This window comes from Nuphar pumila, chromosome 13 (assembly GCF_984573655.1).
Source record: "Nuphar pumila chromosome 13, dmNupPumi1.hap1.1, whole genome shotgun sequence".
NCBI classification, from domain to species: domain Eukaryota; kingdom Viridiplantae; phylum Streptophyta; class Magnoliopsida; order Nymphaeales; family Nymphaeaceae; genus Nuphar; species Nuphar pumila.
Genome location: NC_143261.1, coordinates 93,765,540 through 93,789,558, shown reverse-complemented (window position 1 = coordinate 93,789,558; position 24,019 = coordinate 93,765,540). Strand labels below are relative to the sequence as shown.

At 36.1% G+C, this 24,019-nt stretch overlaps 1 protein-coding gene across 1 annotated transcript; it reads right to left on the bottom strand.

The window, feature by feature from the left end:
* Nucleotides 1-327: 327 nt before the first annotated feature.
* Nucleotides 328-22,840, bottom strand: LOC149819246 (uncharacterized). The gene is made up of 5 exons (XM_089984309.1): nucleotides 22,702-22,840; nucleotides 18,266-19,622; nucleotides 3,779-4,048; nucleotides 2,995-3,150; nucleotides 328-1,461 (listed from the first exon to the last, which is right to left on the bottom strand). The coding sequence occupies exons 2-5, from the start codon at nucleotides 19,034-19,036 to the stop codon at nucleotides 1,342-1,344; spliced, it is 1,317 nt and encodes a 438-aa protein (XP_089840435.1). The 5' UTR covers nucleotides 19,037-19,622; nucleotides 22,702-22,840; the 3' UTR covers nucleotides 328-1,341.
* Between the last annotated feature and the right edge of the window lie 1,179 nt (nucleotides 22,841-24,019).

The following is a 24,019-nucleotide window of genomic DNA, read 5'->3' as shown; positions in this document are numbered from 1 at the left end:
ATCCAATAAAAACTGTATTACAAAGCCTGATTAGCTTCATCTGTGTAACTCACATTCCAATGAACCTGCTAATTTAATCAGCAGCACCATTAACAACTATCAATGTGCTACTGCTTTCATTCACTAAGCTGTCTATCAGGTAAGCCCCTTCATTGCTGAAGGTGATTCCAGATGCCATAATCTTGATTTGCTCATAGTCTCACGATTCATCCAACCACCTACCAGAAACCATTGGTAGGATTATTCATTATTTTCAGACAAATTTAGCTCAACATACATTGACCGTTCATCAGTTTTGGCCAAGCCCCAGACAGCACTATCAACAAATTAGACAACTCAACAGTCTATATTGACTATAAATATTATCAAAAACTTAATAGATCTGAACAAAGACATGCTCAATATGTTCAATAAATCACCTAAATCGAAACCAAAGGGAGAAATAAGCAAATGAGACAACCTGCCTTTCAAGAATAGAACCAAAATTGAAAGAAAACCAGAGCCAACATGCCCCAGAAGATGTGTGCTGTACCACGCATTGGTTACTTCCAGAAACTAGGTGATCCTGTCGACTAGAAATTAGAGACCGGCTTTGCTTCTTCTCCGGCATCACTTCTTCAACCATCCTGTACCATGATCTCTTCCAGTCAATTTGTTCTTCTCAGAGAAACTCCTTTCAACTTCCCAATGTGATATATCTACTCATTCCAGCCTTTCCTCTGCTCCATATTCACGCACATGCTTGCACAGACAAGGTCAGAGCTTTGGAAAGTTCAAACCTAGTCAGAACAGCCTTGAGCAATTTTTACCCAATTCATTTGCTACAAGATTGGAGTAGACAGTATCTCAATGCCGCTCAACAGGGAATATGAACATACCTAGGAAATCCTGTTAAATGCTGAATTATCCAAAAGAACCCAACACAGTGTACATGACAAGCACAGAACCCCTTAGATTCAAGAAATTTCAAAATGTTGACATAGTACAAAGTCGAATGCTGCTTTTTGATAAGCAAAAAATATGAGAGAGAGATTTTAATACCTTTGACCTGCAGCTGAGCAGCATGTGTAAACAAGGACTATGAATAGGACTTACCTCGAGGAAGTAAAAACAGTGAATAAACAAAATGAACCAGGAACTAAGCTTCTACCATCACTGTTATTGCACCTACTACCTGGCAAGATGGGGGACAGCCCATAGGAATCGAACATGAGATCCACAGTTATGATAGTATGAGGGACCTCACCATCCAGCCATCACATTCTATCTCCAGGGAATGGATATATTTTGTAAACCACACACAGGACAGTGGAGTTGCAAGGGCTTGTGAAGGAGGGTATTTCATGGAGCCATAAGTCCTTCAATCGTGTAAGAAAGTGAACGAGCCCAGTCAGCTCTGAGAAGAAGTGTTTGCAGAGTATGCATCACATCATAGTCCGGATCGAGCTTCCGCTGCCACCCCTATAAAGGAAAAATAAATTTTAAAAATATGGAGAAAACTAGACAACGAAAACAACATACACATCCAAGAAGTTGAATATAAACAAACTAAATTCTCAATGCAACATTTTCAGTTGTTTTTGGTGGGAAGGAAAAAAAAACAGCTTATGGGCATCATTAGCACCTGCAAAAGTTATGATAGATCATGTAACTTTCCTTTTGATCACTTTATAAAGAAAAATATGACAACGAAGTATGACAGTGACAAGTTGAATTTTGTTTGTGTGATCTATCTGGCACCTATGTCACATGGACTTGCCAAATAGGCCACCGCACTCGCGTCAACACGACGCAGATGCGGTCCATAAACCCTGGGTGCGGTCAACCAGCACCCAGGGTTATCATTGTCCAAAATGGACTCGGTCACAAGTCGGGTTCGAGCTCGACCCAAGCCTGGACTGACCTTGCTCGAATCTGACTCGTGTCGGGTACCGAGCCTGACTCGGCCCGGCCCGGCTCATTAGCTTGTAATCAGTAGGCACACACACACATAGAGAGAGAGAGAGAGGCTTCCCCTCTCTCCCCCCTCAATCGGGAAGAACGAGAAAGATAATCTTCCCCTCTCTCCCCTCAATCGGGAAGAACGAGAGGACCTCCTCCACTGTGCTCCGTAGAGAGAGAGAGAGAGAGGGGTCCCAAGGCTCGAGAATGGTCCCGGGGTTCAAGATGGGCGGGTTGAGAAGGGGCTCGATGGGGTGGAACGTGGTGGGGCGGGTGGGACAGGTCGGGGGCGGGGCGGGTTGGGTCGGGCTTACCGAGCCTTATGTATATATATACCCTTCTGCACCCTCACACCCGAGTTTTTTAAAGTGTCGCATCACCGCACCCACACCTATGTGACATAGAGAACATGTTATTTTCCAATTAAATGCAGAAGGATAACTGAAATTAGGTTTGCATGCAATGTTCAAATGAAAGCAGACTAGATTAAGAAAACCAGATTAATCAATCCATGATAAAGAGACCAATGCTATCATGCATGCCCTGACGATTGTGGATAGGTATATTCATAACCAGATCATACAAATGCCTGAAAGGAGAGCGACAAACAAATAAACAATCAAAAAGGATTTTGGAGTTAATGTCATCAAGAACCACACATGAACTTGAAAGATTTTTAATGCCTTGGATAGTGGAATTTTGTTGATAATGTGGCACACCGTAATTTGCTAAATTTAATAACCAAGAAAATACACACACATGCATATACATATAGGGTAAATATTTGGTACTAATGAAGGTACAAAACAATTGAGCTACAAATTGTAGGTGCAACTTGTAACGACCACATAGACATGTTCAACATGCTTTATTTAAATTTTTCAACAGGCCCCACTTTGGATTGTGTTTTTCAGAAGTACGTGATTTTTTTTAGTCATGAAATTTTCACACATTGCACGCTGTTGATTTACAAAAAAAAAACAGAGGGTTTTTTTACCCGATAGTTCTGTACCTTCATTATATATATATATAGTTGAGAAAGAGAAAGAGTACCTCAAGAACCAAAAATGTTACTATCACCATGCAAACATTTCCATCAATGTTCACTTTGTGGTGCCGAACTTGCTCCAGCAATTGTTGCATGCACTCTGCCGGATGGACAATATCACCCTCAGGAGTACCCCAAAAATCAAACGATCTAGTCACCTCCTGATATTAGCCACAATGTACAATTAATACATGGAACCTCAAAATTCACAAGGGCATTAATAAGAACTGTGACAAGTAGAAAGAGAATAATACACTATACTAAAAGCTAAGTGAGTAAAATAACAAACTGAAGTCAAGGAACCTGATCCAAAGTGAAAAATATAAAAGCAGATCAAAGACTTCTCTTCAACAAAAGCACCCTTGGTTTTAGGACCCAAGGCATCCACTTCATACAAACTTAGTTTCAGAATGTTCCACTGATGCAAGGGAAAAAAACTGATCACATAATAACAAGGAATAAACAAAACTTTCAGAAAAGTGCTGATAACTTCAGCCTACAATGTTTTCTTCTGCGAATCAGTATACAAAGGCTGCTTTGAGCAGCACAGAACCTATGTCACATAGACAGACACAGGTACGGGACATGACATGGACAAGCTTGGTACGATATAAGTGTTTTTGTAAAATTAGGCATGGGGAAAAAACAGATGTACATCATATATATTATACATATATATTATTTATATATGTATATATATATGATGGAGTCTTAATCCATATGAGATACATCAAATTTCTAGTTCATGTCCTGCTATTGAAACCATAAATTAGAATTATAAAATCATACTTCAATGAAAGCCTTTGGATTTGGACAATTCTGTTGCTTGGATAACCTAAGAGTGCACTCTGCTGCTGTCCAGCCGTCTCGAAGGGCAACTGCCTTAAAGAACTCCAGTAAATTCTGATGGTCATTCTTCGAAAGTTCAGCTGTCATACCCACATCAAGAAAAATGACATGAGGCCTTGGATTAAACAAGTGTTTTTTGGAACGTTTAGGCTGAGAAACTCGCACAAGAATATTCCCTGGATGCATATCCGCATGAATAAAATTGTCCACCTGAAAAGGCATGATACTTCTGAAAATTTCAGAACATACAGGCAGTAATTCATCCAAAAGCAAATGAAATATATTAACAAAACCATGGATAAAAAATCGTGTAGAATACAAACTTGCATAAGACAAGTTTGTAGAAAATGATGGCATATGATATTTGTTAGAATATGTTCATGTTTCTATGTAACATGTATATATATATACATTTTTCTACTTTGTAATAGGAAATACCCTCTAGGGGTATTTTGGTAATTTCACTATGTAATAAGGTCTGTCCTTTAGGAACAGAACAGTCTTTTTACACCATGTACATGTAATAGGCTTTGCCCTTTATGGGCAGAAGTGAGCTTTTTTGTCTTTTAGTCAATATAGTTGTTGGGAATCTCCAACAATTATATTCAGTTTTGTCTTTTAGTCAATATAGCTGTTGGGAATCCGTTAAGATGAATGTATTTTTTTTTTGTTTATATATATATATATATATATATATTGTTAGTCAACTTAGGTTGACTTTGTATAGCCGTTGTAGAGGGTCCAACGATTAGATTTCTAGCCGTTGTAAGCTCTCCAACGGCTATAAGGGTTCTCCAATTTTCTCTCTTCTCTATAAGTACGTGGGTGTTGTTAGAAAGTATGTGGAAAGGTATAACAAGAATGCTTAATGCATTCACACGGTCCAATGAATGGACAAGCACAAACCCACGATGGGGAATATAGAAATAGTCCACTAAGGGACAACACAAGAAGCCTTCAAAGAGGCAACACATAAAAAAATATAAAATTTATTGAAAAAGGGCTTGAAAAGCCATGAAATACAAGAGAGAGGGAACCCCCTATTTATACAAAAAAATGAGAGGAAGTGAGAGCCATTGGGGGCTCCCACATATGGTCGTTGGAGCCCCCAATGGTCATATTTATGACCGTTGGGGGTCCAACGACTACATGTGGGACCCCCAATGCTTTGATAAAAAAGCAATTACAAAAAGGAAAAATTAAATAAAGAGAAATAACTTATTTAATGAAAATAGTTGTTTCTAAAACAACTATGTGGAATGACTAAAATACTCCTATCGGGTATTTCACACACACACACACACACACATATATATATATATATGTGTGTGTGTGTGTGTGTGTGTGTGTGTGTGTGTGAGTACATATATTTTAAGAGGTGTGTGCATGTGTAAGAGTTGAGAGAGTGATGGATATTTTTTAGGGTTTTGAGCTATGTCACAGGGATTCGGCTAGGAGGGTGCCGCACCCGCGTCGACGCGACTCGACGCGGGTGCGGGTGCGGGTGCCGCACCGGGTGCGGTCAACTCGATCCTGGGTGCGTTGACCGTACCCAGGATCATTAATGTCCATTTTTTAAAAAAAAAATTGCCCAAATGGGCTTCGAAATTTTTTTAAAAAAACTTTATACTAGTCTGTCAGCTGGTGACAGACTAGCATAAAGCAAGTTTTTCACGCACAGCTGCTAACAGCAGTTGTCAGCTGTGCTGTCAGCACAGCTGCTGACAGCAGCTGTCTGTCAGCTGCAGCAGCTGACAGCTGCAAAGTTTAAAAAAAAAACCCCGCCTATTCCCCAACCCCCTTTATATATATATATATATTACTTATTACATTTTTGCCCCTGTCGCACCCCCGCACCCGGGTTTTTTGGAAGTGCCGAATCCCCACACCCACACCCACACCCGCACCCGCACCCGCGCCCGCACCCATGTGACATAGGTTTTGAGTGTTTTTAGTGAGGTTGTTTGTAATTTTACATTTCTTTTTGTATTATTTGAATTTAATTCTTAATGAAATTATTTATTTTATAATTCTTGTGTTTCATTGTTTCTTCTATGGTGAGTATGTATTCATATACATTGTACTTTTGGTTCTTGGTATCCATTCCAGAGTGCATAGGGATTCATGCTATTGTCATGACATGGTATCAGAGCAACGCATCGTGGTCTTGGAAAAGATTTGTATGGTATGGATTCAAGGTCCTCGCATTCAGGTATGCATCTTTGGCCATTTTTGTTTCATATGTATGGCAGGTATTTTTAAAAGATTATATTAAAATGTCTTTTTTGAAATTTGGATTTGTTGTCTTTTGATATATAAAATATATGTTTTTAGATTATGGATATGTATGTTGAAAATTTATATTTTACAAAAGTATGCCATTTCTTATATTATTATATGTGTCTCATGTTTTTCAAAATACTAATTTTTTATGTTGTATTTCTCCCTTGAATATCTCTTAACGCATGTGTATGCTTGTTCTTATACTCATATATATGTATATATGGCTTATCTTTGATATTTTTTGTGTATCATGATGTTTCCTTAATAATTTTAATTATGCGACCAAACATGAATTTTTTGTGAACTTAAGATTATGAATCTTAGAAATTTTTCGCATAGTATTGTCTTTAGTGATAACATGAATATTTTCTATGTGTTTATAAGGTCTCTCTACCATTATGTGAATGTATTATTACATGTATGTTTAAGTGATATTGTCTTTTTTTTAAAATGTCCTATTGAGTAAAAATTATTCTCAAGTTGATGGCTTGTGTATAATTCTTGCATTATATTCCTAGGTATATGCCACAAGTAGTCTATATGATTACTATTGGATGAAATAATTATGATTTGACATCATGCATGCATAAAATAATTTTGAACGTATTATACATTTTGTGTGCATTTTTTAGTGAATAAAGATGATATGTTTTTCATGTTGTGAGTGTTCTTCTAAGCCCCTAAGTGGCCATTGTGCTTATGCCCTGTTTGTGGGTTTGTTTTTGCCTCTTGTTTGAGGTGTGTGAGTGCTTGTGCACTTTTGCAACTCTTATAAGATTCTTGTGAATTATGGTATTTTATTACATGCTCCTTAGAAATCTTATATTTGTTGCATTGTGATAAAAAAAATTGTGTGACATGTGTGGGTTCATGATTGGTGATAGTTATGAATGCTATTGAATCTTTAAATATATGGTGATTTATTTGTTCTTTAAGAATCTCTATATATGTTTTGGCTCTCTTTAATGTTGTATGTTTTTGTTGTCTCATAAGTAGACTTGATTGTATTGACCATGCATATGATTACATCAATTGATATCTTGTTGTGCATATGATTGCACTATATTCATCAGTGTTGTTAAAAAGTGTCTCAAGGCACAAAAAGCGCGCCTAGCCATGAGGCAAGGCCCTTTGTGCCTTGAAGCGCACATATAAAGTGTAAAGTTAGTGAGGTGCACACCTCGTAAGCTATGAGGTGCATGCCTCATGGCGTGCGCCTCATTTTTTACAAGTTAAATGGGGGTCAAAGCCCCCATTTGACAAAAAAAAGGGAGAGGCCCCGATTGATTACGGCCTCCCCTTCTCGTCTCTCACTTTCATCTCTCGCCTCTCACCCTCCTCCCTCTCTCTCTCTGTCGAAAAGAATAAGAAGAAGAAGGTGTCACCCTCTCTCTCTCTCGATAAGTCTCTCTCCCTCCCTTTGTTTCTCTCTCTCGCTTTCCCTCTCTCATTGTCTCCCTTTGTCTCTCACTCTCTCTCTCTGTCTCCCTCTTTCCTTGACTTTGTTTCTCCCTCTCGCTCTCCATTTCTCTTTCTGTATCTCTCACTCTCTCGTTGTTTCTCTCTCTCTCTCTCTCTCTCTCTCTCTCTCTCTCTCTCTCTCTCGTTGTCTCCCTCTTTCTGTCTCACCCTGTGAGCTTTATCTGATCAATTTGACCCATGGATGTGTTCAACATGGTATTTTTAGGAAATCGCAATTTGGATCAAGCTGTAATGATGTAAAAACATGGGTTTTTCAACTATGAAATGTTAGTATGTTGCATTTCTTTTATTTATTAATTTTATTTGTATTTTTACATATTTTTAAAAGAATTTTTTAAGTTTTTTTTTAAAAAATTGAGGCTTGCGCTTTGCTTCAGTTTTTGGTGGAATGCTACACTACGCCTCAACGCTTTTCACAACATTGATATTCATTCTAAGGTTTCATTTACCTTTATTGAATTTGATTTGAAAATTTGTTTTTTTTTAAATTGGTTCTTATATATGAACTCACTTTTTGGAAAATGATTTTCGCGAGTATGTATTGCCTTTTATGACATTTGAATTGTCCATCACTGAATTTTATATAATGCATCATTTGTTTTTGGCCTTGTTGTTATTGGGTCGGAGTTAGCCGTTGAGGTGAGTTATGTGTGCACCTCAAGTCATCTTATCAATCTAGATTCTTAAGTTTTTGAGTGATGTGTTGTGATTTACCTTGGGTTTGATTGATGGTTGATTGGCCTCTGAACTCATTGTTGTTGGAAATCCCAGTTGGTCGTTGGGGTAAAGTTGTGTGTACACCTTATGTCATCTTGTCAATATAGGTACGTGACTAACTGGCAGGTGATTGACTTTGATTTTTATGAGTGTTTTACCACTCATTTGTTTGTGTGGTCATTGTCACAGTATCGGATGCTTGATATCTTATTTTTCCTGTGATGGTTGTTATGTTTTTTAAACCATGAAGTTTCGAAAGATTGATATTCTTATTCTTCTTAATAGCATTAATTTGTTTTCATTACAAACTCTCTTACCTCTTTTTGTTCCCTCCGGTTATGGTTCATATATAAATGTCATTATATGTAGATAATAGATGTTTTTTCACACTTTTGTGTGTTTGTGTAGCCCATAAGTGGCATTGAAATTATACTCTTGTTCTAGTAACTGATACACTCATTTTAAGTGTCATTATATATAGACAAGAGATGTTTATTCACACTTTTGTGTGTTTGTTTAGCTCATAAGTGGCATTGAGATTATACTCTTGTTCTAGTAGCTGACATACTTATTTTGAGTGTCATTATAAGTAAACAAGAGATGTTTATTCACACCTTTGTGTGTTTATTTTGCCCACAAGTGACATTTAGATTATACTCTTGTTCTAGTCGCTGATACACTTGTTTTAAGTGTCATTTTATGTAGACAAGATATATTGTTCTTCAAAATGATGAGTTATCTGCACTCATTGTACTCTTGATCTAATATTGATACACTTGACTTTTTTAGGATTGGAGATCTAGTGAGGTGATTGTTTGTGGTGGTCAAACTAGTGTTAAGATTTGCAAATATCATTCATTATGTTATATGAGATTTTTAAATCTCTTCGTAATTTTTCTAGAACTCATTTGCTCTTGTATGGGAAATGGTTATTGAAATATTTTCATGCATTTTGCATTGAATATGCTTTAGTTGCATGATAAAGGATATTTTAAATTTGTTCCATGATTGATTGTCTTACGTGTTTTGCATGAGTTTAATTAATGCTTTCTAAGCATTTGTTAATGAAGGATATATTATTTTTTACCTTATAAATTATTGGTGTGTATTCTCTTGGTCTATAAGTGACCACTATCATATTGATATCTCATTGTAGCCTTTATGAAATTTCTTTGAGATATTGTTGGTTCAATTAGTTTTTTAAGCATGTGTTTTTTAAAGTTTTTGATTGTTATCTCCTAAAATTGGTTCATAGGTGACTTTTTTAGTTGTATGGCTAATATTGCTTCTAAAATGAAATTGATCTATGTGTATTTGACTTTTCTTAAATTTGTATTGAATGATTGAAATCATTTTTTATCTTCCGTTGTGTAAAATGAATTGTAATTTATACTCTTTTGTGAGTTATTTCCTTATGGTATTGATGATGTTGAAAATACATGTCTGTTATGCATTAATGTGCCTTTCATGATAGATATATGTGTGCATGATTTTTATGAATGATTAAAATGATTAATGACTATCATGTTTTAAATTAATGATTTTTCAAAATTAATTCTTACTTTAAATGATTTTGAAAAAAAATGTTAAATTGACTTATTAAATATCTTCTATATATTGTATGTTTGTGTGCTTGGCCATCCTCTTTCCATAATATATAACTAATATAGTTATTCTTTGAAATCTTCTTATGATATATGTGTGTAGTTGGGAAGTTTTGTTAGCTCTATTTATAGGTTTTCAAGAATTGATGATATTGAAGATCCTCTATGTAATAGCATATGATTGAGCACCCTTTAAAGAAGCACCAAATGAAAGAACAAATGAAAGAACTTGATGAAGCCTATGAAGACATTTTATGTAATGGGTTTCTTCTTTTGTAATTCCAAACTTAAAGTGAGTCACTATAAGTTTGAGGATGTATTCTTTTGTGTATATATATATATATATATATTGTATAATATATGTATATACATAGTTTTATATATATATATATATATATATATATATTATATATATATATTATATATATATATAATATATTGCTAAGTTGACTAAGCCAACTTAGGTTGACTTTGTATAGCCATTGGAGAGGGTTCAACAGTTATGTTTGGTCGCTAGAACCTCTCCAATGGCTAGAAGGGTTCTCCCCTTTTCTCTCTTTTCTCCTCTCTTTATGTGGGTGTATGCATATGTAAGGGTTGAGAGAGTGATGGGTAGTTTTTAGAGTTTTGAGTGTTTGAGTATTTGTAGTGAAGTTGTTTATAATTTTACATTTCTTTTTGTATTATTTGAGTTTCATTCTTAATGAAATTATTTATTTTATAATACTTGTGTTCCATTGTTTCTTTTATAGTGAGTATGTATTCAAATACATTATATTTTTTGTTCTTGGTATCCATTCTGGAGTGCATCAGGATTTGTCATTTTCATGACACCAACAACTATATTTCTAGTTGTTGGGGCATTTCTCAATAGCTACATGGGTCCTCTTGGCCTTTAGTGGCTCTTGTGATTAAACCTATTTTGGGTTGTGTTTTGCTTCTTGTGTGAAGTGTGAAAGCTCTCTTCATTTCATTACATGGTACCAGATATTTGGTATATTGAATTTTGTGCTTGTGCGGACGTGAGTTCATGGATCATGTGATCGTGGACTCGTGGTGTCAAAACAAGTGTTGTTCCTTCTTCTTCTTCTTATTCTCTATCTCTCTCTCCCCTTGTTACTATGGAGGATGATCGAGAGACCATTGTCACCATTCTCGTGAGATTCAATGACACCGATTATGTGATGTGGTATCAATTGTGAAACATCAAATTTGGAGCAAGGGTATATGGGGTTTGGTTGATGGCATCGAGAAGGAGCCAAAGCTTGTGCTTATAAAGAATGACAACGGAAAAGAAGTGACACTTCAAGGTGATGATATAACTAAAGTCGTTGCCGATTATAAGAGAAGATAAAAGGAATGTAAGATGGCTCACTCCAAGATTATAAAGTGACTCATTAATAGTATTGATATAAAGAAGTGCTCTAGTTTAGCCAAGTTTGATTTTGCTAGTGATACTTGAAAATATCTCCAAGATATGTATTTCTTAAAAGATATTTCTCTTGTACGTAACCTCCAAAATAAAGTGAGAATCACGACCTAATGAAACATGAACATAAGAGAATATTATAATGCTTTATCTCTCCTTTGGTATGAGTTAGCCCTCTTGGAGTCTAAATGGCATTGTCCTATGAACATAGAGCTTCGTGAAAAACAAATCAAAATGGAATAATTTTATCAATTTGTAAATGGACTTAGACCCGAGTTTGAGGGGACTCTCTGCCCTCCTTCATAGAGGAGGTGTTACTTCCATAGTTAAAACTCTAGAAGAATTAACTATTGAAGATAATAGGTTGAAGAAATCCACCTTCACCAAAGATGAAGATTTTGTGCTTGCTATGTCAAGACCCGAAAATCATACAAGAATCTACAAGTCCCCACACTTTAGGAGAAGTTTCTATGACTATGATTCTAAAAAAAAAATGTCATTTTTGCAATGAGTCGGGTCATATCAAGCCCTTTTGCCCAAAGGAAAAGAAAGAAGATAAAAGAGAAGAAAAGAGAGTGACTTTCGTGGGGCCATCATTCGAGAAATATGGTACATGAAAGCTCCAAAAGTATTGGATCTATGTCATTTGTTCGACTAATGGAGGCACTACAACCACTACTCAAGAATCAAGCTTCTTTCTTCTCCGATGCAGCCATTTATACTTGCGTGGACTTCGGTAAGACTTCTTGGATTCTTGACTCTTATGCATCTTTCCATATGACTCCTAATGAATTCATATTATTTGAATGTCATATTGACCTCAATAATTCTTATGTTTCAACTGCCGATGAAACTTCTTTGCAAATCAAAGGTTTTGGTACATTAAAAGATTTTTCAAAAATACTCAAAAAATTTATGTACCAAAATTGAATTTAAACATTTCATTCGTTTCTCAAATTGTTGACCATGGATGTAGGATCTCTTTTTTATCTAATGGTTGCTTGGTGCATGATCTTCAGTCCAGGAAGTTGATTGGGCAAAGCCATAAAAGTGGAGATCTCTACTTCATGTACAATTTAGAGTTATCAAATCAAGTTTTTTGTAATTTTGTTAAAAAGAAAGACACAGAAAATTAGCATAGGAGATTATGACATCCAAGTATGTCAAAATTGCACTTGTTTCCTTTCCTTGAAAATTGTAATGGAAGATTTTGTTTGCGAAGATTGCATCATTGGAAAAATGAAATATTTTCCTTTTGGATCTAGCCAGTTTGTCCCTAAAGAACCATTTGAGTTAATACATTCAGATGTATGAGAACTGACACTGATTATTTCTAAAAGAGTATCATACTATATCATATTTATGGATGATTATAGTAGATATACATGGATACATTTTCTTAAACTCAAATCCGAAGTGTTTGATTGTTTTCAAAATTTTCATAATTATGTCAAAAACCAATTTAAAGTAAATATTAAGATTTTTAGATCCGATTCCGGAGGAGAATTTTTATCAAATGTTTCAAAAATTATCTTGATTATCATGGAATTATACATCAAAGGTCTTGCCCACATACTCCATAACAAAATGGTTTAGCCGAAAGAAAACATCAACATATTATTGAAACAACTAGGGCTCTTCTTATATCAAAAAATGTCTCAAAAAATTTGAGTCGAAGCTGCCCTTACGATGATCTATTTGATTAATAGAATGCCTTCTATTATTCTTGAAAACATTTCTCCTATAGAAAATTTGTTTAAAACTCCTCCCGTTTATAAAAGATTGAGAATCTTTGGTTGTAAATATTTTGTTCTTAACACAAAAATGATAAACTTTCTGCCAAAGCCATTCCTTGTATTTTTTTAGGGTACGATGGTTTTGATAAAATTGAATTTAAAGAGCATTATGAATATTCTTTCTTGTTAGATTTAGCTAATAAGCATGACAATGTGATGATAATTTTGATAATAATATGAATGAGAATGATAATAATGATATTCATGATGTGCATGAGAGTGACAATGATGACACTCATGATGCACATGAGAATAATAATGATATTCAAGACGATATAATTGAGCCACACAATGAAATGCAAGCCTGTATTCATCGTACCGAGGATCACCCTCTATCTGCCTTAGAAAAGTATTCCCAAAATCAAGTTATAGACCAATCTAATATTAGAAGATCCATGAGAATATCTAAAACACAGTACATTTGTATCCTATGAACCTAAATATAGAGCTTGTCTTATGGTTGTTCATTCATACATAGAACCTCTTCTTATAATAAGGCTAAAAATCATCAAAAATGGATTAAAACTATGAACAATAAATTAGAAGCCTTAAAAAAAACAAAAAATTGAGAGATTCAAATATTACTTAAGAAAAGAAAATCATAGGGTGTAGATGGGTCTACAAAATTAAAACTAAAAGAGATGGAACATTAGAAAGATACAAGGTCAAGCTAGTGGCTAAAGGTTATAGTCAAGAATATGGAATTGATTATGAAAAACTTTTGCCCCGATAGCTAGAATGACCATGGTTAGAACTCTCATTGCTATAACATCTATTAGAAAATGACATATCTTTCACATGGATTTTAAAATATGTTTCTTAATAGAAATCGTAATGAAGAAATCTATATGGAACCTCCCCCCGGATTAGGATAGGCACATGGAAAGGTCCTTCGTCTACGTAAGGCTTTTTATGGTTTGAAACAAACCCCTAAGGTTTGGTATGATCGTTTTAGCAATGTGATGGTTCAACTAGGTTTTAAATTTTGTTACATCGACACTGTGTTGTTTGTTAAGTCTTCTGATGCAAGTATAATCATTCTACTTCTCTATGTAGATGACATCATTATCATAGAAGGTGATAAACAAGAGAGTTAGTCATATCAAAGATTTCATCAAGGTTAACTTTGATATGACAGATATTGGTTTTCTTAGTTATTTTCTTGGAATTGAAGTTGCATATTCACCTCGAGGGTATTTTTTATCACAAACTAAACATGCAGTCAAGATAATAGAAAGATCAGGGCTTACTGATGAAAAGCGAGTTGATACGCCAGAGATCATCAATGCAAAAATGAAGAAAGATGATGGAGAACCTATGAAAGATCCAACTCCATACCGACAAATGATTGAAGCTCTAACTTATCTTTCTATTACTCATTCTGATATTTAACATGCTATTCATTCCACTAGTTAATTTCAGCATTCTCCCATTATGGTACACATGAGTGTTGTAATGATGATAGTTAGATATGTTAGGAATATGATTAAATATTAATCATGGTTTATTTTTATCAACTTCTTCCCCATTATGTTATTGCATATTCTGACTCAGATTGGGGAAGAGTTGTGAATAATTAACGTTCAACCATCGGGTATTGTGTTTTTATAGGTGACTCCTTAATATCGTAGAAGTGCAAGAAACAACAAAAGGTATCCTTATAATTTCCAGAAGCTGAGTACCGTGTCATGGCCACTACGACTTATGAGCTAGTGTGGTTGAAACAACTGTTAGAAGACCTGGGTATCCACATAGTGAAACCTTCAAGATTATGTTGTGAGAATAAAAATGTTATCTATATTGCAAGCAATCATACATTTCATGAGCGAACCAAACACATCAAAATGGATTGTCACTATGTTAGAGAATAATTCTTGAAAAAGATCATTACATTGTCATATGTAACATCTAAGTATCAATTGACAGACTTCTTCACCAAGGCGCTTTCGTCTACAAGATTTCATTTCTTCATTGACAAACTCTCGGTTGACACACAGTGAGTTGAAGGGGGGTGTTATATTTTGTTTAAGTTTATATGTAACAAGTAATAAGTATATATATATATTCTTTTACTTTGTAATAGGAAATACCCTAGGGGTATTTTGGTAATTTTAAAATATAATAGGTTTTGTTTTTTAGGGACAGAACAATCTTTTTACACTATGTACATGTAATAAGCTTTGTCCCTTAGGGGCAGAACTGACCTTTTTTGTCATTTAGTCAATATAGTTGTTTGGAATCTCCAACAGTTATATTTCTAGTTGTTGGGGTCTTTCCCAACAGCTATATGAGTCCTCTTGGGCCTTAGTGGTTCTTGTGATTAAACTCATTTTGGGTTGTGTTTTGCACTGTTTTCAAATCTTCACATTAAGTTATAGGCAGTGTTATTAAAAACGCGCCTCAAGGCGCAAAAAGCGTGTCTCGCCTCAAGGCGAGGGCCGTTGTGCCTTGAGGCGCTGGTAGAAAGCGTAAAAGCCTCGAGGCGTACGCCTCACACGCCTTGAGACATACGCCTCAAGGCGAAATGCGCCTCAATGTGAGGCGTATGCGCCTCTTTTTGTTGGTCAAATGAGGGTCAAAGCCCCCATTTGACAAAAAGTTAGATGTTATTAAATCAGGGGCCCGACCCTAATTAGGGTCGGGGGCCCTAATTTCTCATTTTGTGTCGCAGTCTCTCTCTCATCTCTCGGAGTCTCTCTCTCGTCTCTCGCTCATCTCTCTCTCGCATGCAGTCCCTTACTCGTCTCTCGTAGTCCCTCACTTGCCTCTCACTCATATCTCTCTCACAGTCCCTCACTCGTCTCCCACTTCTCGTCTCGATGTCTCCCACCTCTCTTCGTCTCGTTTGTCAACCTAACCCGAGCTTGGGTTTCGGAAGAAGAAGAAGAAGAGAGGTACATGTTTTATATATTTGTATATATTTTTCTTTTCTGTTATTTTTTTGTGCGAAATTTCAATTTGTTGAGTTCTAATCTCCTTTAGCGTTAAAATTTGGGTGCCCTGTTAGTACCTGTAGCAACAGCATCAGCAATTATGCCATGTTCTCTTTAGGTAAATAAAACAATTGTAAAATGGATAATCAATAAATGACAAAGTTCAAAACATCCATTGACAATGAAAGAAAGATTACCTAGAACTTGTACAAGCCTGTACATGTCTTGCTTATTACCCGAACCAAAAATCCTGATTCTCACAAATGAACCAACAATTTTGTCCTGGAATTTCTCCAGATCATCTAGCAAATCCTCCGCCAAGTTTCGTCTCAAGTAAATTAAGTTTATGTTGTGCACATTCACTGCTGCATAATCACTTAGAATGGTCTGTGGTATACTCTCCTCGGTCTTTTTCTTAGTTCTACGTTTCTTATCTGACCCCGTCTTAGCCATTGCACTTCCCTCAATCTCCACTTGCGCAGTCTCATCATCTACATTTCTTCCTTGGATTTCATTCACTGGCACTTGAGAAGAGGTCTCCTTTATAAGAATGTGAGACTCGATAAGTTTTAATATTTCAAAATGAGCCTTCCCAAAAAGATTTTGGAGCCTTGCATCACAAATTATCTGGCACTTTTTTTAATACCCTGACAATATTTTCTTTCAAGATAACCTTAGTGGCAGAGGTAGTATGATGTTTTCTTTTTATGGTTTCAACAGCTCGAGCACTTTTTTCCCAGAAGGTGAATTCAGCAGCATTAGTAATAAAGTTGGTGGGTCAAAGCACCCTATTAGCAATCTTTAATTTTGCATTCACTGCTCACATATTACAGGATTTCAAGTTCACTTGAAACAGAGTTATTCAAGACAAAAAAAGTTGTATACTCTTTAATATTTCCTGGACTCATAAGCATGACGCTGAAATAACTTTTTTGTTCATTTAAAAGTTTAAGCACCATGCTCTTTGAATTGTTTGGCAAGTACAATATCGAGATTGTATAAATCTTGTATGGCTTGGAAAATTTTATTATTTTTGTAGTAGAGTTTAGAAGGAGAAAAGAAGTTGTATACTCTTAGTTTCCAAGTTATATATGTTAAATCTTATTGAATATGAATCTGAATTCATTGGATTATATGTTAATTTCATATTTTTTCAGTATTTATTTGAGATTTTTTATTTCTTGTTGGTTGTTGCTTCATCAATAAAGCATTTTTTATTTATTTATAATTTTAGATATTTTTTATAGCTTTTTTAAGTTTAAAAAAAAAAATTGAGGCTTACGCTTTACGCCTCGAGGCTTATGCTTTACGCCTCGAGGCTTACGCCTCGCCTCAAATTTTGGTGGAGTGCCTCACTACGCCTCAACGCTTCCCACAACACTGGTTATAGGGGTACAGTATGAGAGTAAAATGTAGTAGCCATCTGAGAAAATTTTCAAAGATCCAAACAGAAAGCTAAGTGGTATCATCATCAAACAATAGAAACCACAATACCCTATACAAAGATATGAAAAGTTCCTGACTGAAAACAGATCAACAAATATAATACGGTCAATGAGACGAACAAATGAACAAATATAATGCAAGTGTCACAATTTCATTTCCGAGAGATTAATATTCAAAAACCAAATGAAAGAAAATTCTTAAAGAATATAGTGGATAAAACAATCTGGAAATGAACAGTATGTCCCTTTCATGTCCTGGTTCATTTATCAACAGCATGAAAAATGGTTATCTGGAACTTTAGGACCAAGAATAACAACTGCCAGTAAAAAATGTCCAAGTCAAGGGAACTGACATTCCAATGTCTGTGCAAGATGCAAAACCTAATGTTCAAACACAAGCATAACTACATCTTATATTTCAGCTTAGAGTAACGGTTACAATTTCAACATTGATGTAATTCCCAATATTTGTAAAAGTCTGTAGGTTTGCAAGGTGCTTGCTCACACTAATGGCACTTGAAGAAGACATTTTTTGTGAAGGTTTGTGGGACTGGCTGATCACAATGTAATTCATCAAACAACAGAATCCATCTTCTCCTGAAAATATTATGTTAAATAGAAGAAACAAAAGACACTGATAAACTATGCAATTTTGCTTGCCCAGTATGTCATTTTTATTCACAATGCAACTCATGCAACAAAGAAGAACATGATGCAAAAGAAATTAAGAAAGCTCACCAACAGCATCTTGAGGAAAGCATGAGTACCAATGTGTGCTAAAGCACTTTTAATTAGAGCATCTCCTTCAAGTTCATCAACATAATGAGCAACACTTTTCCCATGCTCATAAGTTTCTACCAGTACAGCAGGGTGTACAAATGGATATAGAGGCTTTGGAAAAGAAACATCTTTCCATCTACGGAAGTTATAAAGAAAATGACTTAGATATGCAGCTTCTTTAGCAAGATCAATCTGAGATAACATGGAAACAGCAAACTGCTGCACGCTTTCATCCAGTCTCAACCACTTTAATGTTGGAATAAAGTAGGAAATTTTTGCGACCAGACTGATAATCATGAAATCCCTCCTAATTGATTTGCCAACACCTGGATGCCTAACTTTAACAGCAACTTTGATGGGCTTCACGCGTTTTCCAGGATAGTGGAATCTAAGAGAAGCTCGATGCACTTGAGCAATGCTTCCAGATGCAACAGGAATTTCTTCAAAATCCTCAAAAATTTCAGAGATCTTCCGTCCAAATGCATTTTCAATAGCCTTTTTGGTGTAGAAGAATTTATGTGCTGGTGCTTTAGTTTGAAGTCTTGCCAGCTCTGTGCATAAATCTCTGGGGAAGAGGTCTGAACGTGTAGCAGCCCATTGACCCCATTTTATGAATGCCGAACCTGCTTTTTCTAGAGTAAGATGAAGAACATATAGCCATGCTTTCCTGAACCGAGTACCAAAACAATCTGAAAATGGGGCCATTGTTATTGCTGGTGTGAACAACATAGCCAAATATACTGCTCTCAGAAACAAAATAACACCCTCCAAGACTCAAAAAAAGAAAGATGTGATGTAAATATGGCTATCCTGTGGTCTCACGTACAGAGCACTTTTTTGGATATGTTCTGCATCGGCCAAGGTCGTCTGTGTCCATGCAGCCTCTCCAATAATTAAAGCAAAAACACTATGAGCAAGGTGTGACCTTGAAAAGGCCAAGGTAACAGCACAGGCAATTTTATTGATGGGTGGAAAAGCTGGACCACTGTATGAACATATTAAAGAAAGCCTTCTCCATGCAACTTGAGCATGATGCTCCATAGAATTACTTGTTGATAGGATGGAGAACCTATTGGTACAGGTGCTTGGACAAATACGTGGTTTTCGTTTAAAAAACACAACTGGAATTGCCCCAATATATAACCTCCAAATACTTGCTCCCATGTAGAATTTAGATGATAAATACTGCCTGGTCAGGACATTGTGCAGCCCAGTTGTACAAAGCCCCCGATAACTGCTAGGAGGTGAACTGCTCAATGCCTTGGCTGATCGAAAGAAACATTTATTTCTCTTCACACTCTGAAACAGGAAAAACCTACAGCAAGAAAAGAAGAAACAAAAAGGAAAAGATGGATAAAACTTCCATGGTAAACATGTCAGGGAATTGTACTGCAATAGCCATAAAGAACTCCACAAGATGGCCATATGATCCATGACATGTTGCAACATGTTCATTACAACAACAACTACGCCTTCATCCCAAAACAATTGGGGTCGGCGATATGAACCAAAAAAGAAAATCATTCTGGGTCTTCCACATGAATCCTTCTCCTCCAATCATTTCTATCCAGTGCCATGTCCTCGGTGAGGTTCAAAGCATTCATATCCTTTCCTATCACCTCCATCCATGTCTTCCTAGGCCTACCCCGACCTCTTTTAACTAATATATTTTTCCATTTCTCCATCCTTCTAACTGGAGCATCATTAGGCCTTCGCCGAATATGTCCAAACCACCGTAAACGATTCTCTCTCATCTTATTTTCAATGGGTGCAACGCTTACCTTCTTACGTATCTCCTCGTTCTGAATCTCATCTTTTATTGTATTTCCACACATCCATCTCAGCATACGCATCTCAGCTACACTCATTTTTTGAATATGCTATCTCTTGGCAGCCCAACATTCTGTACCATATAGTAAAGTGGGCCTAATAGTCGTCCTATAAAACTTTCCCTTCAACCGCAATGGCATTCTACGATCACACAACACTCCAGTTGCACTTTTCCATTTCATCCACCCAACCTTTATCCTATGATTTACATCTCCATCAATTTCTCCATACTTTTGAATGATAGATCCCAAATATTTGAAACAATCATCCACCGGTATTTCTTGCTCACCAAGCTTCACTACACTCCCATCACTACTTTGTTGCTTACTAAACCGACATTCCATGTATTCTGTCTTACTCTTACTCAACTTAAAACCTCTTGCTTCCAATGTTTGTCTCCATAATTCTAACTTAGCATTAACCCCAGCTCTAGACTCATCAATCAAAACAATATCATCAGCAAACAACATACACCACGGCACATTTTCTTGAATTGATCTCGTAAGCTCATCCATCACTATAGCAAATAGGAAAGGGCTTAAAGCAGATCCTTGATGTAACCCAACAGTTATAGGAAAATTGGTTGTCACCCCTCCACAAGTGTGAACATTGGTTACTACTCCTTCATACATATCTTTAATTATACTAATGTACTTGATAGAAACACATTTCTTCATCATTGTCCACCAGAGAACGTCCCTAGGTACTCTATCGTATGCCTTCTCCAAATCAATAAAAACCATATGCAAATCATATGCAACATGTTCATTATGTGCAGAAAAAATGCCTGCAGATTCTAGGAGACAGGATGTTATGAGGCAAAGCTAACAAAATGAGCAATCCTACTGATTTCTATTGTGGTTCAACATGGTACAATTTCGGTCTGATGACCATTGTGTGGCTATTCTAGCCCTAACTGTTAACTAGGGATTCTTTATCGATACAAGCAGCCTCGTCTTTTTGCTTTTTTAATGTTCTTCGCAAAATAATGTTTTCAATGATTTTACCATAGTACACAACGAACTATCACATGTAAGTGCCTCTTTTGAAAAATTTCAACCCCACCTAGAGAAAAAGGTGTCCTTATAAGTTATAAGAACACAGACTGAAGAAAAAACAAATTTAAGGGAGATAAGATGGGCTGTGCCCCAAAATTATAAACAAACAGATCTACTAGGTGATAACGAGACCAAGTTAGTACCTGGTTGGGACAGAAGAATTAAAAGCTTCCACTCTTCCTAATCTGTTTATTTCTTCCCAAGATTTTTCAAACAATGATGTGAAACAGTTATCAACAACCAGTAAAAGAACCAAAGGTCACAAAATTCTTGATTTTCTTTTAATTTCTGCCATAATATGATTGTTGTCCAACTGGATGCTCTTCAAAACCATACACACATGCAAGCACAAACGTGCATGTACGCACATTATGGTCACCATTATCGTTCTGCTATAACATCGGTAAGGAATTTTCTTGGGAGCATACAGAAATTAGGTGGATTTTCATGAAAAAACTCAAGGTTTTAAAAATCAATAATACTGATACTAATAAAGTTTTCTACAAGAAACACTGTGATAATATAACAATAACATAGTTATTTAATTTCAGAGTTTTTAAATTTATCGCAACATTTTAAATTTTAAAGTTTCCATCTTTTTTAAAATAAATTAAGAGCTTTGAAACATGATAGATTCAAAGACGAGCATGACAACATTTGGTGACTATCTCACGCATGCATGCATGGATACACGCACGCACACACCCGCGCGCGCACACACACACACACTTCTTAAGAGCATAGCAGTTGGACAATGATCACACTAAGCACAAGAAAAGTGTAATTCAAGCCCTATGAAATATATGATAGTTTTATAGCATATGAATATGTGATGATATTAGAGGGTTGAAACAGAGAGTGACAACTGATCAATGCGTCCAATAAACCCGCTACAATGCCATATAATCGTTGCAGAATCGAAATTGAATGCAGAAATAGTGGTTATTTGTACAGAATTGCAATGCTAACGAGCTGACCCACTCATTTCTAGAATTACGCCGAATATTCTCATATTCTCAAAAAAATAAATCAAGAAGGCGCTTAAAACCAAAATCAATAGCTAAACAACGGATCTCTTCGAACCGAATGCATCAAATTCATCACAGTCACCAGATTCTCTAACCACGCTTGCTTTCTAGCATAAACAGAACGAAGAAAGAAAAACAATTGTCTTAATCTACGCATCGATCTTTCCGTATTAATATTTGAAGCATTCAATTCAAGCTCGTAAACGCCTACTGAATCCACTGAACCTTCTGGTGTAACCCAATTCATCATCACTTCCCCGGAGACAGGCCGAGTTTCTCGTCTCTCGTCGCCGAAAAACCTATCAATTCGTTTGAATTATCGAATTTAAAAGCCCTAATTGCACATACTAAGCCTGAAAACATCGTTAGAGAATGCGTGTGCAATGACAGACCCAAAAAACACAGTGTGGTGAAGCAGCAAGCATTGATGAAGCGAGAATTTGATTGGGAAGTTGAAAGGGGTAAGATTGGAGCTTACATCAACCTAAACGGTGGGTTGAATGGTGAGAAGAGAGATTTGTGGTCGTTGGATCTGATCGTGGCGTGGGAGAGAGATGTTTTGGGGGCTTCTTCCTCTCGCTTGTGTGACGTTTGAGTGGAGACGGTTTGCTCGCAGCGGAAGTGAGGGCTCTGGGCTATGGTCATTTAAGGCTGTGTATGGGTCGGATCCTTATCGTTTATCCGAACCGGACCCGAATTACAAAGTACGATTTCTATTGGCCTACTGCCGACACATGGCTGAAACAGACATCCAATCTGACTCTGACGGGGCTCGGATCCTTACCGTGAGAACAAAATGTGGGTTTGGATCAAGTTCGGAATGGATTCAGATCAGCATTTTAGTTTGGATCTAATTCAAATTCCGTTTTAACATGTAAAGAGCTTAGTTTTTATCTTTTATAACTTTGTATTGCCGCATATATTTCGGATTGGGTTTCAACAATACCATATTGGATCTGATTTAGATCTGGATTCAGATTAGGATATACATCAATAATTTGGAATTCAGATTCAGATTTAACAAGATCTGCCTGACATCCCATCCGTTAGCAACCCCGATCCAAAATGGCCCCAATAATAGCTTTGTGGGTGATGGGGAGTGGAATGAAGACGGGAGAGGTAGAGGAGGTTGTTGGTGTGAGGGTTTTTTCAGGGAAAATCATTTTCATCAAATCATACATTTATGCTTATAATAGTTTTCTCATTCTCAGGTCAAAACAAATTATTTTTTGTTTTGTTAACTATAGCTAAAAAAGATATATATTTTTTTCTCTGAAATTGAAGTTTGTGATTGTTGAAGAGTCTTAGACACTAATAACAGCAGCACCCAAAAGTAAAGGTAGACTTATTTTTATGTATTTTATTAATTTTACTTGTTCTCATAATAACACTTTGATATAAACTTCCGTTTTATCAATCTAGACTTCCTTTATGGCAGCATAAGGTCGGTCTAGCCAACCTGAGCATGCTAGTGCGACAAGCAAGTCCTTGTGGGTAAGGAGCCCCTTAGTTGAAAGTTGAAACTCATGGAAGGATGTTGTTTTGACCAAAATTTAACTTAATGGTTGTGTTCAGTGTGGTCAAAATAGTAGGAATCAGCTTCGGGATTGTAGTCTTTTTGACATAGAAATGTGATTTTTTGATGGATAAAAAATCAATATATTGTAGGTTGTTGATTTTCAAGCCTAAAAAATTCTAACATGTAGGGAAAACATGATCCAAAGGCTGATTTTTACTAAACCAAACATGTAGATTAAATATGAAGTGTAATATCGTGTGTGTTTTCTTCATTTTAA

Coding starts and splice junctions, on each gene's coding strand:
- LOC149819246 (XM_089984309.1), bottom strand. CDS start 19,036: ATGTTGTTCACACCAGCAATAACAATGGCCCCATTTTCAGATTGTTTT. Junction 4,049..18,265: donor CTTTCCTCAAGATGCTGTTG/GTGAGCTTTCTT, acceptor ATGCCTTTTCAG/GTGGACAATTTTATTCATGC. Junction 1,462..2,994: donor TAACATTTTTGGTTCTTGAG/GTACTCTTTCTC, acceptor TTTCCTTTATAG/GGGTGGCAGCGGAAGCTCGA.